General features: G+C 41.0%; 1 protein-coding gene across 2 annotated transcripts in view; it reads right to left on the reverse strand.

Moving 5' to 3' along the window:
• Positions 1–11,710, reverse strand: part of LOC147029418 (bone morphogenetic protein receptor type-2-like) — a 117,168-nt gene that overhangs the window by 35,245 nt on the left and 70,213 nt on the right. For both annotated transcript variants that reach the window (XM_085872454.1, XM_085872455.1), the window contains 4 exons: positions 9,073–9,186; positions 5,646–5,737; positions 5,309–5,539; positions 3,973–4,087 (listed from right to left, as the gene is read on the reverse strand). In XM_085872454.1, coding sequence (XP_085728580.1) covers positions 3,973–4,087; positions 5,309–5,539; positions 5,646–5,737; positions 9,073–9,186 — 552 coding nt within the window. The remainder of the gene's footprint in view (positions 1–3,972; positions 4,088–5,308; positions 5,540–5,645; positions 5,738–9,072; positions 9,187–11,710) is intronic.

Below are 11,710 nucleotides of genomic sequence, written 5' to 3' on the forward strand. Positions count from 1 at the left end.
TTTGGTGTGGTGTTTGTGTAGTTTTGTATGGTGTATTTTGTGTGCCGTTTGTGCACTGGTGTGTTACGTAATTAATGAGACATAATTAGAACTGCCATTTTATAACTGCTGGCAGTGATGACCGGGTACCAAGATGTCTTGCTTTGATGCAACCCCACTTTGATCAGACGCCTGACCCAGACCCATGATGTTATTTATTATTATTCAATTGAATTTAGAATGGGATTATAATAAATTCAATTAAAATCAAATGGAATACCAAAAAGACCAAATCGGTGCAAGTCCTGCATTGGAGTCATCAGAAGGAACCTGAACAAGTAAAAAGCAAAGTTGAAGTCATCAGGAGGAACCTGGATAGGATTCGCATTTCAGCTGCTGCTCCTGTACCCTCAAACTCATCCAGGCACAGACAAGTGAACCTCATTCAACATAATAATAATAATAATAAATCAAAAAAATTCAAAAAGAACACAGATCAGAAAAATGAAAAAAAAATAATAATGCCTGATAAAGTTGAAATTTAAAACATATATATATATATATATATATATATATATATATATATATATATATATATATATATATATATATATATATTCCCCATCACCGTGAGATCATAATTTTGAAGTTCCATGTCGATTGATTAAGTGGTTCCAGAGAAAACCACTTAATATTTTCTTCAATCCAATATGGCTGCCAAACCATGTAACCTATCAATTATTCCGAAACAAATTTGTGCACCCAAGGCTTGGGGAACATTTGTGTGAAGTTTCCCCTCGAACTGTTCAGCCACTTCAGAGAAAAAGATTTTTGAAGGTTGTTTTTATTAAAAATAAATAAATAAATAAATAAATGGCTGCCGAACCATGTGACCGATGTTGTCATCAAATTTTTTCCTGGATCATTTTATCCAAAGATGACCCTCAAAATTTTCATAGTGATCAGATGTAGCATTCTACTTATGAAATTATGACATCATCACAAAGGCACCGATTTTGTCAGTACAATGAATAAATCACACTTATTCCCCATGAGAAGTACTTGCCATGGGCCAAGTTTCAATTTTTTCCTTTATGCAGTTTCAGAAATACAGAGATCCAATTTTTTTTCTGTTTTTCCAACATGGCTGCTGCACCTCGTGACCTATGGCATCATAATTATCAATAAAACAGTCCACATGAGTAGTCACTCATAGAGCGACAACTTGGCAAAAAGGAACGGAACTTGGTAGAGAAAATACCTCCGCCAGGCTGAGTAGTTTACATTTGTATCCCACTGATAGGCTGAATCTGAATCTGAGCCTTAACCGAAATCAAATCGGCTTGTTCTTGTTACCTAAGGCCGAAGTCACATTTGCTCTACGGCGAGGATACGGCGGCCGTACGCCCTCTGAATTGACAGAAATGTGCGGCGGCCACAGAGTTTCTGCGGTGGCCTCAGGGTAGCCCTACGCCATATGGCTATATTTTACAGGCCGTAAGGTCGCCGTGGAATTATAACGCGGAGTTATAACTTTTTTCATTTCTACGTTCGCCATAGCAATTCGACAAGCCGAAAAAAAAAACTGGTAAAAAAAAAAAAAAATTAACCCACTCGTTACCGTCCGTCTGGCCGCACGTTCGCCTTAGGCCCCCCCTGCGGTCGCCTTGCGGGCACCTTGCGTCTGCCTTGAAAATTCTATGGCTGCCGCAGGGCCACCTTCAGGTCACCGTGCGACATCAAATCAAAGACCGTACGGCAACCCCACGTTTTCAGTCTCCACAATTTCTAAATACGCCGTGCGGCTCCCCGAAAAATAAAAACATATGTGACTGCAACATTGTGTGACCGTGGAAATACTGCGGCCGCTGTATAATTGCTAGTGGCCGTAGATTTTGGAGACCCCACGGCCGCCGTGGCAAATGTGACTTTGGCATAACCAACTCATCCACCAAATTTCATCCGAATCCATCCACAACTTTTTGAGATAACATGCAACATCATTTTTAGCTCCATCTCTCAGTGTGAAAATGTCACTTTTGACGTCATTTTCTAGGAAAACGTGATGACAACAGAGAAAGAACGAGAAGGGCACTCGGTAGAGCGCATATCGCTGCCATGCAATGCCTGATCCACGAGAACATATCAGGTCCAATACATTTTTTGAAATATCGTGTGACATATTGTTTTTGGCCCGATTTCTCAATGGTGAAGAATCAGTGAAAAATAAATTATTCAAATATCCAAAATCCAGATTCGGATCTTCACCAAGATTAAGCGTTGCTGTCCTTAGCCGGTCATCTACACAAACAAAAAATTTCATGATTGATTGAAAACTGTGGCCAAAAATTGTGTGACAAACAAAAAAAACAGGAAAAGTAAAAAAAATAAAATGGAAAACAAAAAATAATGGGATGGTCCTTAGCAGAGCACATACCTCCACCAGGCTGAACAGTTTAAATTTTGTATCTCACCGATAGGTCGGATATACATTGGATCCACCAATCCTTAACCAAAATCGAATCGGCTTGTTCTCGTCACCGAACCAACTCATCCACCAAGTTTTGGCATAATTCGTCGACAACTTTTTGAGATATCATGCTATACATTGTTTTTTTCCCCATATCTCAATGGTAAAGTATGACTAAAAAAAATTATCGAATCTGGATCCCGATTCGGATGTCCACGAAAATTTAATCAATTCGTCCTGGTGGCACTCGCAACATGTTCACCAAGTTTCGTGTGAATCCATTCACAACTTTTTGAGATATTGTGCTACTGTATGTATCGTTTTTGGCCCCATCTCTCAATGGTGATGAATCACTGAAAAAACTTCTCAGATGCGGATCCGGATTAGGATCTTCACTAAAATTAACCGTTGCTGTCCTTAACCGGTCCCCTACACACACAAAAAAAAATTCAAAACAATTGCTTGAAAACTGTGGCCAAAAATCGTGTGACAAACAAACAGACAGACAGACGCAACAGACTAACATACTTGGCAAAAAGTTATTTTCACCAAGTAACAAACAGACAGACGGAGCCAAATGCAATGCTCTCTCTCCTTCAGCGAAGGGTAATTACTTTGCATTTCCTGCCACTGAGGGAACAGAATCAATGAAGGTAGAAATGACTGCACAGATGTGTTTCATGTGGTTGAAACGTCACCATCTCAATCGTTCCAACCTCCTGAAATGTGAAGGGAGCCCTCACAATTTTGTTTTTCCATAAATTTAGCATTCTGATGCCTTCACACAGTTTAACTTTGACGCAACTTTGAAGAAGCGATAAAGTCAGCTCACGTGATTGTGAACGAGAAAAACACGACATGAAATGGTGTTTTCTTTCCTTACAACTTGAATCTATAACTATAAGAGATATGGGAATGTCTTCGGTTATCTCCATATGTGGGTTTCAGAAGGTGGAACCAAACTGAATGGTGAAAGTGCAGATGTACATATATATATATATATATATATATATATATATATATATATATATATATATATATATATATATATATATATATATATATATATAGTAGCCCTGTGTCGTAAGAGGCGACCAGGATTGCGTCAGGAAGGGCATCCGGCGTAAAACATGTGCCAAATCACTATGCGGATCATACGGATGATCCGCTGTGGCGACCCCTAAAGGGAGCAGCCGAAAGAAGAAGAAGATATATATATATATATATATATATATATATATATATATATATATATATATATATATATATATATATATATATATATATATATATATATATATATATATATATATTTGCATACATATACATGTACATATACATACATATATTATATAGTGATATATATATATATATATATATACATATACATATATCATTAGTTATTTAGTTTTTTTAGAGAACAGTTAATGTTGTACACATCCATCTCACAGGAATATAAGCATCTATATAAGCCAATAAACTCTAAAAGACAGATTTGCAACGAATAACAGGGATTGACATACCATTCTGCTGCACCTCTGTATGCAAGAATGCCAGGCCTTTAGTCATCGAATATGCCAGCTTGCAAGCAGTCATCCAGTCACAGGTATTGTGGGATAGAAAGGAGTTGAGACAGCCCTGCTCACCACAAAACATTCTTTTATTAAATAAATCCCAGCTGGCAGCCTGCTCCATTCATCATGCAGAAATAATATTTCAGAACGCATTTCCAACTGCGATGCAATAATGCTTGCTGGCTTATCCCAGGAAACCTGATTGAGGAAAATTAGATCAGTTCTTCGGACATTTTCCAGGAAAGCATCTCAACACCAAAATTACTCTCTGCATTTAATATCACAAGTCTAAGCCTGCTTTGGCCCTGGAAAGAAGTCTGACATCATGGCACCTGGCTTCCTGCCTCCCATGAACCCCAGCTGCAAGCATTAATTCACAGCTGTGAGCTGCAGCATCTCAAGTGCAACTTACCATCAAGCTCACACAATTCATAAAGGCTTTATGCACATGACTATTGTGTTATGTAAAAACCACAACCAAATAAATAAATAAATAAATAGTGGAAGGAGAAGAAGAAGAAGAGAGGCAAGAGTGGAGAAACACAAAGGAACATGAAAAGAAAGCAAACCATTTAGCTACAAACCATAAACATAAGGCCAAAAACCTTTCAACTTCATGTTTTGTTGGAATCGAGAGAATAAAGTGCAATTGGCTGAACGAAGACAGATGAGGTCTTCATCTTATTGTAAACACATAAACCCGACAAACAACACCAATTTAAAGTGGAACAATTTGCAGCACTAAAAACTTCTTTATTCTTGCCACAAAATGCAAATAATACATTTTTCAGGCAAAAACCCAAAAAAAATCCTGCAGCGCTTATAACTCAGCTTTGTATGCTGAACAGTTAACAAAGCATACAAATTATCTGGACAGCAAGCCAGCCTCGTCACACAAAAGATTCTTGTTGGATCAAGTCGAAAGCTAATCCAAAACCAGACTTCTCTCGCATTCCCTTTTTGGTACGTCAGAGGAAGCCCACCAGGGCAACACGAAACTTGGAAAAACAGAGCAAATGTGACCGATGTGTCTGGACATTGAACTTCCATAAAAATTGTTTGTGTGTGGAATCGCGATTATTAAAAAAAAAAAAAAAAAAATCAATCATCCAACTGCCGAGGACCATTTTTGTCCGAGGAACGATCTGAAAGAGCACTGATCGAGAGGTCCAAAAAAGGAGATCATAGAAACCCGGTTTGAAAAACGGAGGCATCCAAATGTGAAAGACTTATTCACACTTTGCAGTTCAAGCAAACTTTCAGGATCCACTCAGCTTGAACTTACCTGAGGGTAATAGTCAAGGATGAGCAGGTACTCGTGATGGCCTTCTGGTGACAGCCGCTCCTCGGCCGTGACTAGACGAGCGAGTGCTTCGTGTTCCATCAAGGGTAGTCGGTATACATCACGCTCGTTCAAATAATAATGCCGGTAGGCAGTGGGTACAATCTTCACGGCTACCGGTTGCTCATCTAAAGATCCACGCAGCACCGAGCTGTAACGCCCATGGCCAATCACCTACGATGGTGCAACGATACGATGATGCATTTTATTCACCAAAGCATGGCAGATAAATAATGACTGCGCCAAGGCCAATGTGCCAATAAAAGGATCATTGCAATACCTGCAGGAGTTTGAGGCTGTCCAGATCAAATGTGGATTCCTGTTGTGGGGCCTCAATAAGTCCAATGCTGTGAAAACCCGTCTTTCTGTTACCTGCAATGATACAAATAATGCAGAATTAAAAGGACTCCGATTAAACAACTGCTTGCACAAGCATAATATTATGAGAGCAATATGCAAACTCATTTTTCATAATTTGGAAATAAAGTCGAGGCTCATGGAAAAATAAGCCAAGAGAGAGAAAAAGGGCAACATACTGAAAGTGGTGTGGTTGGTAAATAACTGGGAAGAAATAATCAGGTAGATAAATGAAGAGAGCGCAGAGAAGGGTATGAAAGGGGGTGCAAAAGGGAGAGGGAGCGCAGAGGGGAATGCAAAAAAGAGAGATATAGATACATCTAGAGAAAGGGAGATGGGTGGGAGAAGGGGGGGGGAGGAGAGAGAGGAGAGAGAGGAGATGGAGAGGAGAGAGACGGAGGAGAGAGAGGAGGCAGAGAGGAGAGAGAGGGGGAGAGGGGGGCAGGGAGGGGGGGAGAGATATTTTGTGAAAGCACTTGGCATCAGAGTCAATATCAGATGCAAAGGAGATTGAAGGTCAGTCTTTTCCAATGGAGGGCAGATGGCAGACACTGTCAATCGGCCTGAGTGAACTGCCAGACACTGTGGCAAGCAAACTATAGCCAGAGAGTTAATGTCTTTCACAAGAACATGGTGAAAGAAGCCAACTGGGGCAGATGCAGGAGGGGTTGAAGGGAAAGTCAATTAATAGCAGATCCGTGGATGGACGTCCCTTTTCCAAAAATCCAAGTTGGGATGTTCATAGATTGGGCCAGAAGCACATCGTAACAGAAAGCTTTTGCAACAATTCCGTGGCTAGTTGATGTACAGTAAACTCAAAATGAACTCGCAGAATGGCAGTTGGAATCGCCAGATGGAAAAGAAAGGGTTTGGATGGGTGGTTGCAGGAGCTAGCTACCTCATGTTCGTCGATAAAGAGTGGAACACGTGAACCCATCACGAGGTGAATGATATCATGATACCATGAAGATCAACATCAGGTGGAGGCGGTGAGGTTTTGCAAATCCAAAGCCAGAGACATTCCTGTTTTTACTTCATCAATCTGAAAAAAGCATTCATTCTGTTCTACTGATGCGTAGTTATCATAAATTTAGCTTCAACACCAAAAATGAAAATCATGAAAAGCAAGGTTTTAAAACTGCAGATCAAATGTACACGCATTTCAGACGAGACAAATTGTCATGCAAACTAGATGGAACGAGGACATTCGGTGGAGCGCATACCTCCGCCACGTAATGCCTGATCCATGAGAACATATCGGGCCCAATACGTTTTTGAAATATCGTGATATACAGAACTATATCCCTCAATGGTGATGAATCACTTTAAAAATTAAATAATTCTCGTATCCAGATTCGAATTTTGGATCCTCACCAAAATCGAATCAATTCATCATAGTCACACACCTACCATATCCACAAAGTTTCGTCCGAATCCGTCCACAACTTTTTTGAGATATCGTGCTATATATCATTTTTGGCCCAATCTCTCAATGGTGAAGAATCACTTTTAAAATTCTAGTAGTCAGATCCGGTTCCGGATCTTCAGCAAAATTTAATCAGTTCGTCCTTGTCGCACACGGAACCTGTCCACAAAATTTCATCCGGATTAGTCCACAGCTTTTTGAGATATCTTGCACACAAACAAACAAATTAAATTGCTCGTTGAGCAAGGAATTGCCGGAATAACTTTGTCATATCTCCATGATGTCTGAAAAAAAAAAAAAAAACCTGGAAATCAATTTGGTTTTTATAAGTCGATAGTGCTCCTGTTTAATGAGTTATAGCACTTAGTTTGGTCATGATCATAACTTGGAAGTCAATCGGACTTGAAATGTCGTTTTTAATCGCAATTTGAAAGTTTTGACCCGACCCCCCTGACATTCGACCCCCGACCGCTAAGAAGGGTGTTGGTGTGACACCCCAATGAGACATATGGTTGGATGAAGAATTGGAAGATGCGCATTTTAGATTTAGTTTGAAGTCGATACGACCATTTTAGCGGACGTTATTGCGAAAATAAGAATTTCGGTTTTTCGGTGATCTTGACCTTGACCTTTGACCTAGATTCACCAAAAACGACAAGTGTCTAAGTTGGACCATGGCCGACGTCTGGACCCAGTTTTGTCATGATCGCTGAAACGGTGTGGCTGCTACAGGGTAAACAAACACACAGACAGACAGACAGACACACAGAATGACACACGCAACCGACCAACATAATTGCTGAAATCCGAAGGATTCCGGCAATTAACAGACAGACAGACAGACAGACAGACAGACAGACAGAGAGGGATGAAAACATTACCTCCGACACCTTCATTGGCAGAGGTAATAATGATAGATTTTCTCCTCTTGGACATTCCCTTCAAAGCCTCGTAAATCCCACAAAGCAAGACCAGATAAATTGTACTTTTAAAGCAGAAAATTTCTCAGCCTCATATGTGTGATACAGAATTGAGAATACAGTACTGCACAGTGAAAAGGACAAAGCCGACCTTGAAAAACAAACACAGAACTTGTGAAGGAACCGGTGAAATGGCAAGTAGTAAAGGGTGAATGTGATTACTCGTTGGTACACATCAGGATTTTGATTTTGACATATTACTGACCATGTTGTACCTCGTCAGGTGGAAGTTTAGGTTTACTCATGCACTCTCGCTGCCCTGGTCGTCGCATACATCTATCTCTCTGTCTCTATCTTTCTGGCTGTTTGTCTGTCTGTCGTCTGTCTGTCCGGCAGATGAATTTTGGCGCGCAGCTTTGAATGGAATTTGGTGCGCGTTTGCAAAGGAACCCCGCTGTGCTTCGCATTACTGACATCGTTAGTGTTCTGCATGCGTGCTTGCTTGCTTGGTTTGTGTAAGAAGTAAAGTAAGGTAAAGCAATTAAATAAATGAAAGGATTGAACATTGAAGAACCAACTCAAAGAGCCCGAAGCAAAGCATCGTCCCCATTTACCCACTAGACATACGGAAAGGACCAACTAAACACATACTAATGAAATAACTGCCTTGGGATCGCCATATGTTGTGTGCCGTTTGCTCAGAGGCATGCCCGTTTTAAAAACCGCAACAATATGAAACAAATTTGCCATAATTACACTATGAGTGTAAATAATGCTGAGAAATTGTATGGTAAGATTTGTATCAAATTGCAGCAGAAGCCATTTGAGTCTAAACAAGCAAAACCATCATGGACCAACGAACAATACTGTGAATAACAGCTTATTAAGGCTTAGTGTGCTTTACGCAAACATTTTAACAATCCTTCGTTCGGTGATTAGTTTGGTGTACATGTTTAACGAGTCCAAATATACACAATTCTCAGATCCACTTTGACGGAACTTACTGGTGCAAACACGAAATGCCAAGAATCCAGCAGCAACGACCATGGCTAAGAAGCACAGGGAAGCCAATACAATGACCACAATCTCTTCCTTGTAGTATTTCAGGCTATATGACACTGGAAGAAAAATGATTGGGTGGGGAGAAGAGGCAGAGAGAAATAAAAAATATTAATCATCATCATCATCATCATCAATCATCATCATCGTTAGTGCTACTGAAACATTTCAGAGTTGGTGCTGCCTCATGCAGAGCGGTGGTGTTGCAGAAGTGGTTACTTGGCTACAATCCTTGTCGGACCTTGGCTGCGGACGCGTCCGGGCGGTGTTCGTCTCCAGACGCGTCTTCGCCACAACTTGGCGACAATCCGACATCCTGCTCCGGAGCATGCTCCCATACCTGACCTGACCGAGTCGGATCGCCACTCCAACTCAGAAGATTAGGGCTGGAATTTGTAATTTGATTATGGTGTCAGTGATGGCTCACAGACTCTTCATGAAGGACACCGTGGGATCTTTAATGTCCATCAACTAATGCTGGCAGACTGGGCGGCCATTTCAGATCTATCCGAGGGATGGCACACACATTGATGAATCACTCTGCCTGTGAAACACCAGGATGACAGTTTATAGCTGGGCCGAGATTCAAACCCAGGCGAGACAGCTTAGAGGCGTGTGTGTGTGTGTGTGTGTGTGTGTGTGTGTGTGTGTGTGTGTGTACCTGCAGGCTGTCATGTCAGTCCAGTAAAAAAATGGATAACACTAGAACGAGCACTCGGTAGAGCGCATACCTTCGCCGCCGCAACTTTTTTCCGGGCACATTTGAAAAACGTCATTTTAAAACGTCCATGACGTCACAACCGTCAGTCCGATTGACGTCAAATTTGGTGTGTAACCTCCTTGAAGGCAGTCCAACAAAATGGAATGATAAACACTAAAAAATTAAAAAGTTGAAAAATGACGTCATCTTTTGACGCACTTCTGGGGACGTCACGTCCAATCGGGGACTACCATTCTGAAAGCTCGTAGTTCATTGAACGTTTTAACGTTGGTTTCATGTCGATAGCTCTATTAGATCTGAAGCTATGCCCACAAGTATATTTTGACCTTGAGTGTGACCTTGACCTTGACTACAGAGTTAATTGGCAAAACCTGTACATCAATAAACAGATATTTTGGTACTGATCCTAATTGCCTGGATTTGGGAGACTTTGCTTTATAAATTATATAGATATTTGAATGTAAAATATCAGGACATTTTAGCCACAATTGAAAAACGTCATGTTCAAACGTCAATGACGTCATAACGGTCAGTTCGATCGAAGTCAAATTTGGTGCGTGACGTCCGTAAGGTAAGTCCTACAAAACGGTATGATCAAAACTGATGAGATCGAAAATTGAAAATTTACGTCATCTTGTGACGTCATTTAGACGCACTTCCGATGACGTGACGTCAAATCCGACACTACATATCCGTAAGGTAACTCATCATGGAACAATACGGCGGTGGTTGCATGTCGATAGCTGTATTATGAAGGAAGTTATGCTCAAAAGAGTGTTTTTGACCTTTTCATGACCTTGACCTTTGACCCGATCGCTCCCAAAATCTAATCAAATCGTCCTTGGATACTCACGAATCATCGCACCAAATTTCATGCAATTCGGTTTAATACTTTCTGAGTTATGTGAATAACAAACACACATATTCACAAATAAATAAACACACAGCGACCAAAACATAATATAACCTTTCGCAGAATGCGAAGGTAAAGATCGAGATAAATTAATATTTTTCGGAAGGAAACAAACCAAACTGATCATTTTAATATCAAATTGGAACATCAAAAGTCCAGCAATTTGCTGAGATGCTTCACCAATTACGCATCATCGTGACCCATACTTGAGTATGAATTCGCTTTCATTATTTATACACATTTGAGGCTCGTGGATGAGCTTCCATTTTTTATTTATTGTTTTTTTCTTTTTTAAGTTTACAATAAGTATTCCATTCTTGCAAATACCACTCATCGCTTCACTGATGGGGATACTAAAGGGGAGAGGAAGAAAAAGAGGGGGGAAGAGGGAGAGAGAGCGGGGAGTGAAGAGGTGGAGGCGAAAGGAGAGAGGAAGGAGGGGGAGTGAGGAGGGATGGGGGAAAGGAAGACAATGTGAGGTGAGAGGAGGAGAAGGCAGACGTGCGGTGGAGCGTGAATTACGATTCATAGCATTTCATCAAAATTATTCTGCAAAGAATAACAGTGAATATGGAAAGAAAATAATGTCTGAAATCCATTTTCTACTGTCACACTATAAAGACGTCATGGAGTCAAACACTGCCCGGACATGCCCGGAGATAAAACCCGCCGGACGCATCCAGAGCCAGGCCGTCCAGACACAAACACTGCTCGGACACATCCGAAGACAAACTTCCGTCCGGACGCTTTCGGAGACAAACACCGAACAGACGCGTCTGGAGCCAAGCTGGCCGGAGACAAACTCCCCTCCGGACATAAACAGCGCCCGGACATGTCCAGAGACAGACCATGCCTGGAGACGTCCAGAGACAAATACCGTCCAGGCATAACCACCGTCCGGATATGTCCAGAGACAGAGACAGACAGAGAGGAGAGGGGAGAGTGGGAG

The sequence above is a fragment of the Eptatretus burgeri genome, chromosome 3 (assembly GCF_056783735.1).
Source record: "Eptatretus burgeri isolate ZD-2024b chromosome 3, Ebu_testis_v1, whole genome shotgun sequence".
NCBI lineage: Eukaryota > Metazoa > Chordata > Myxini > Myxiniformes > Myxinidae > Eptatretus > Eptatretus burgeri.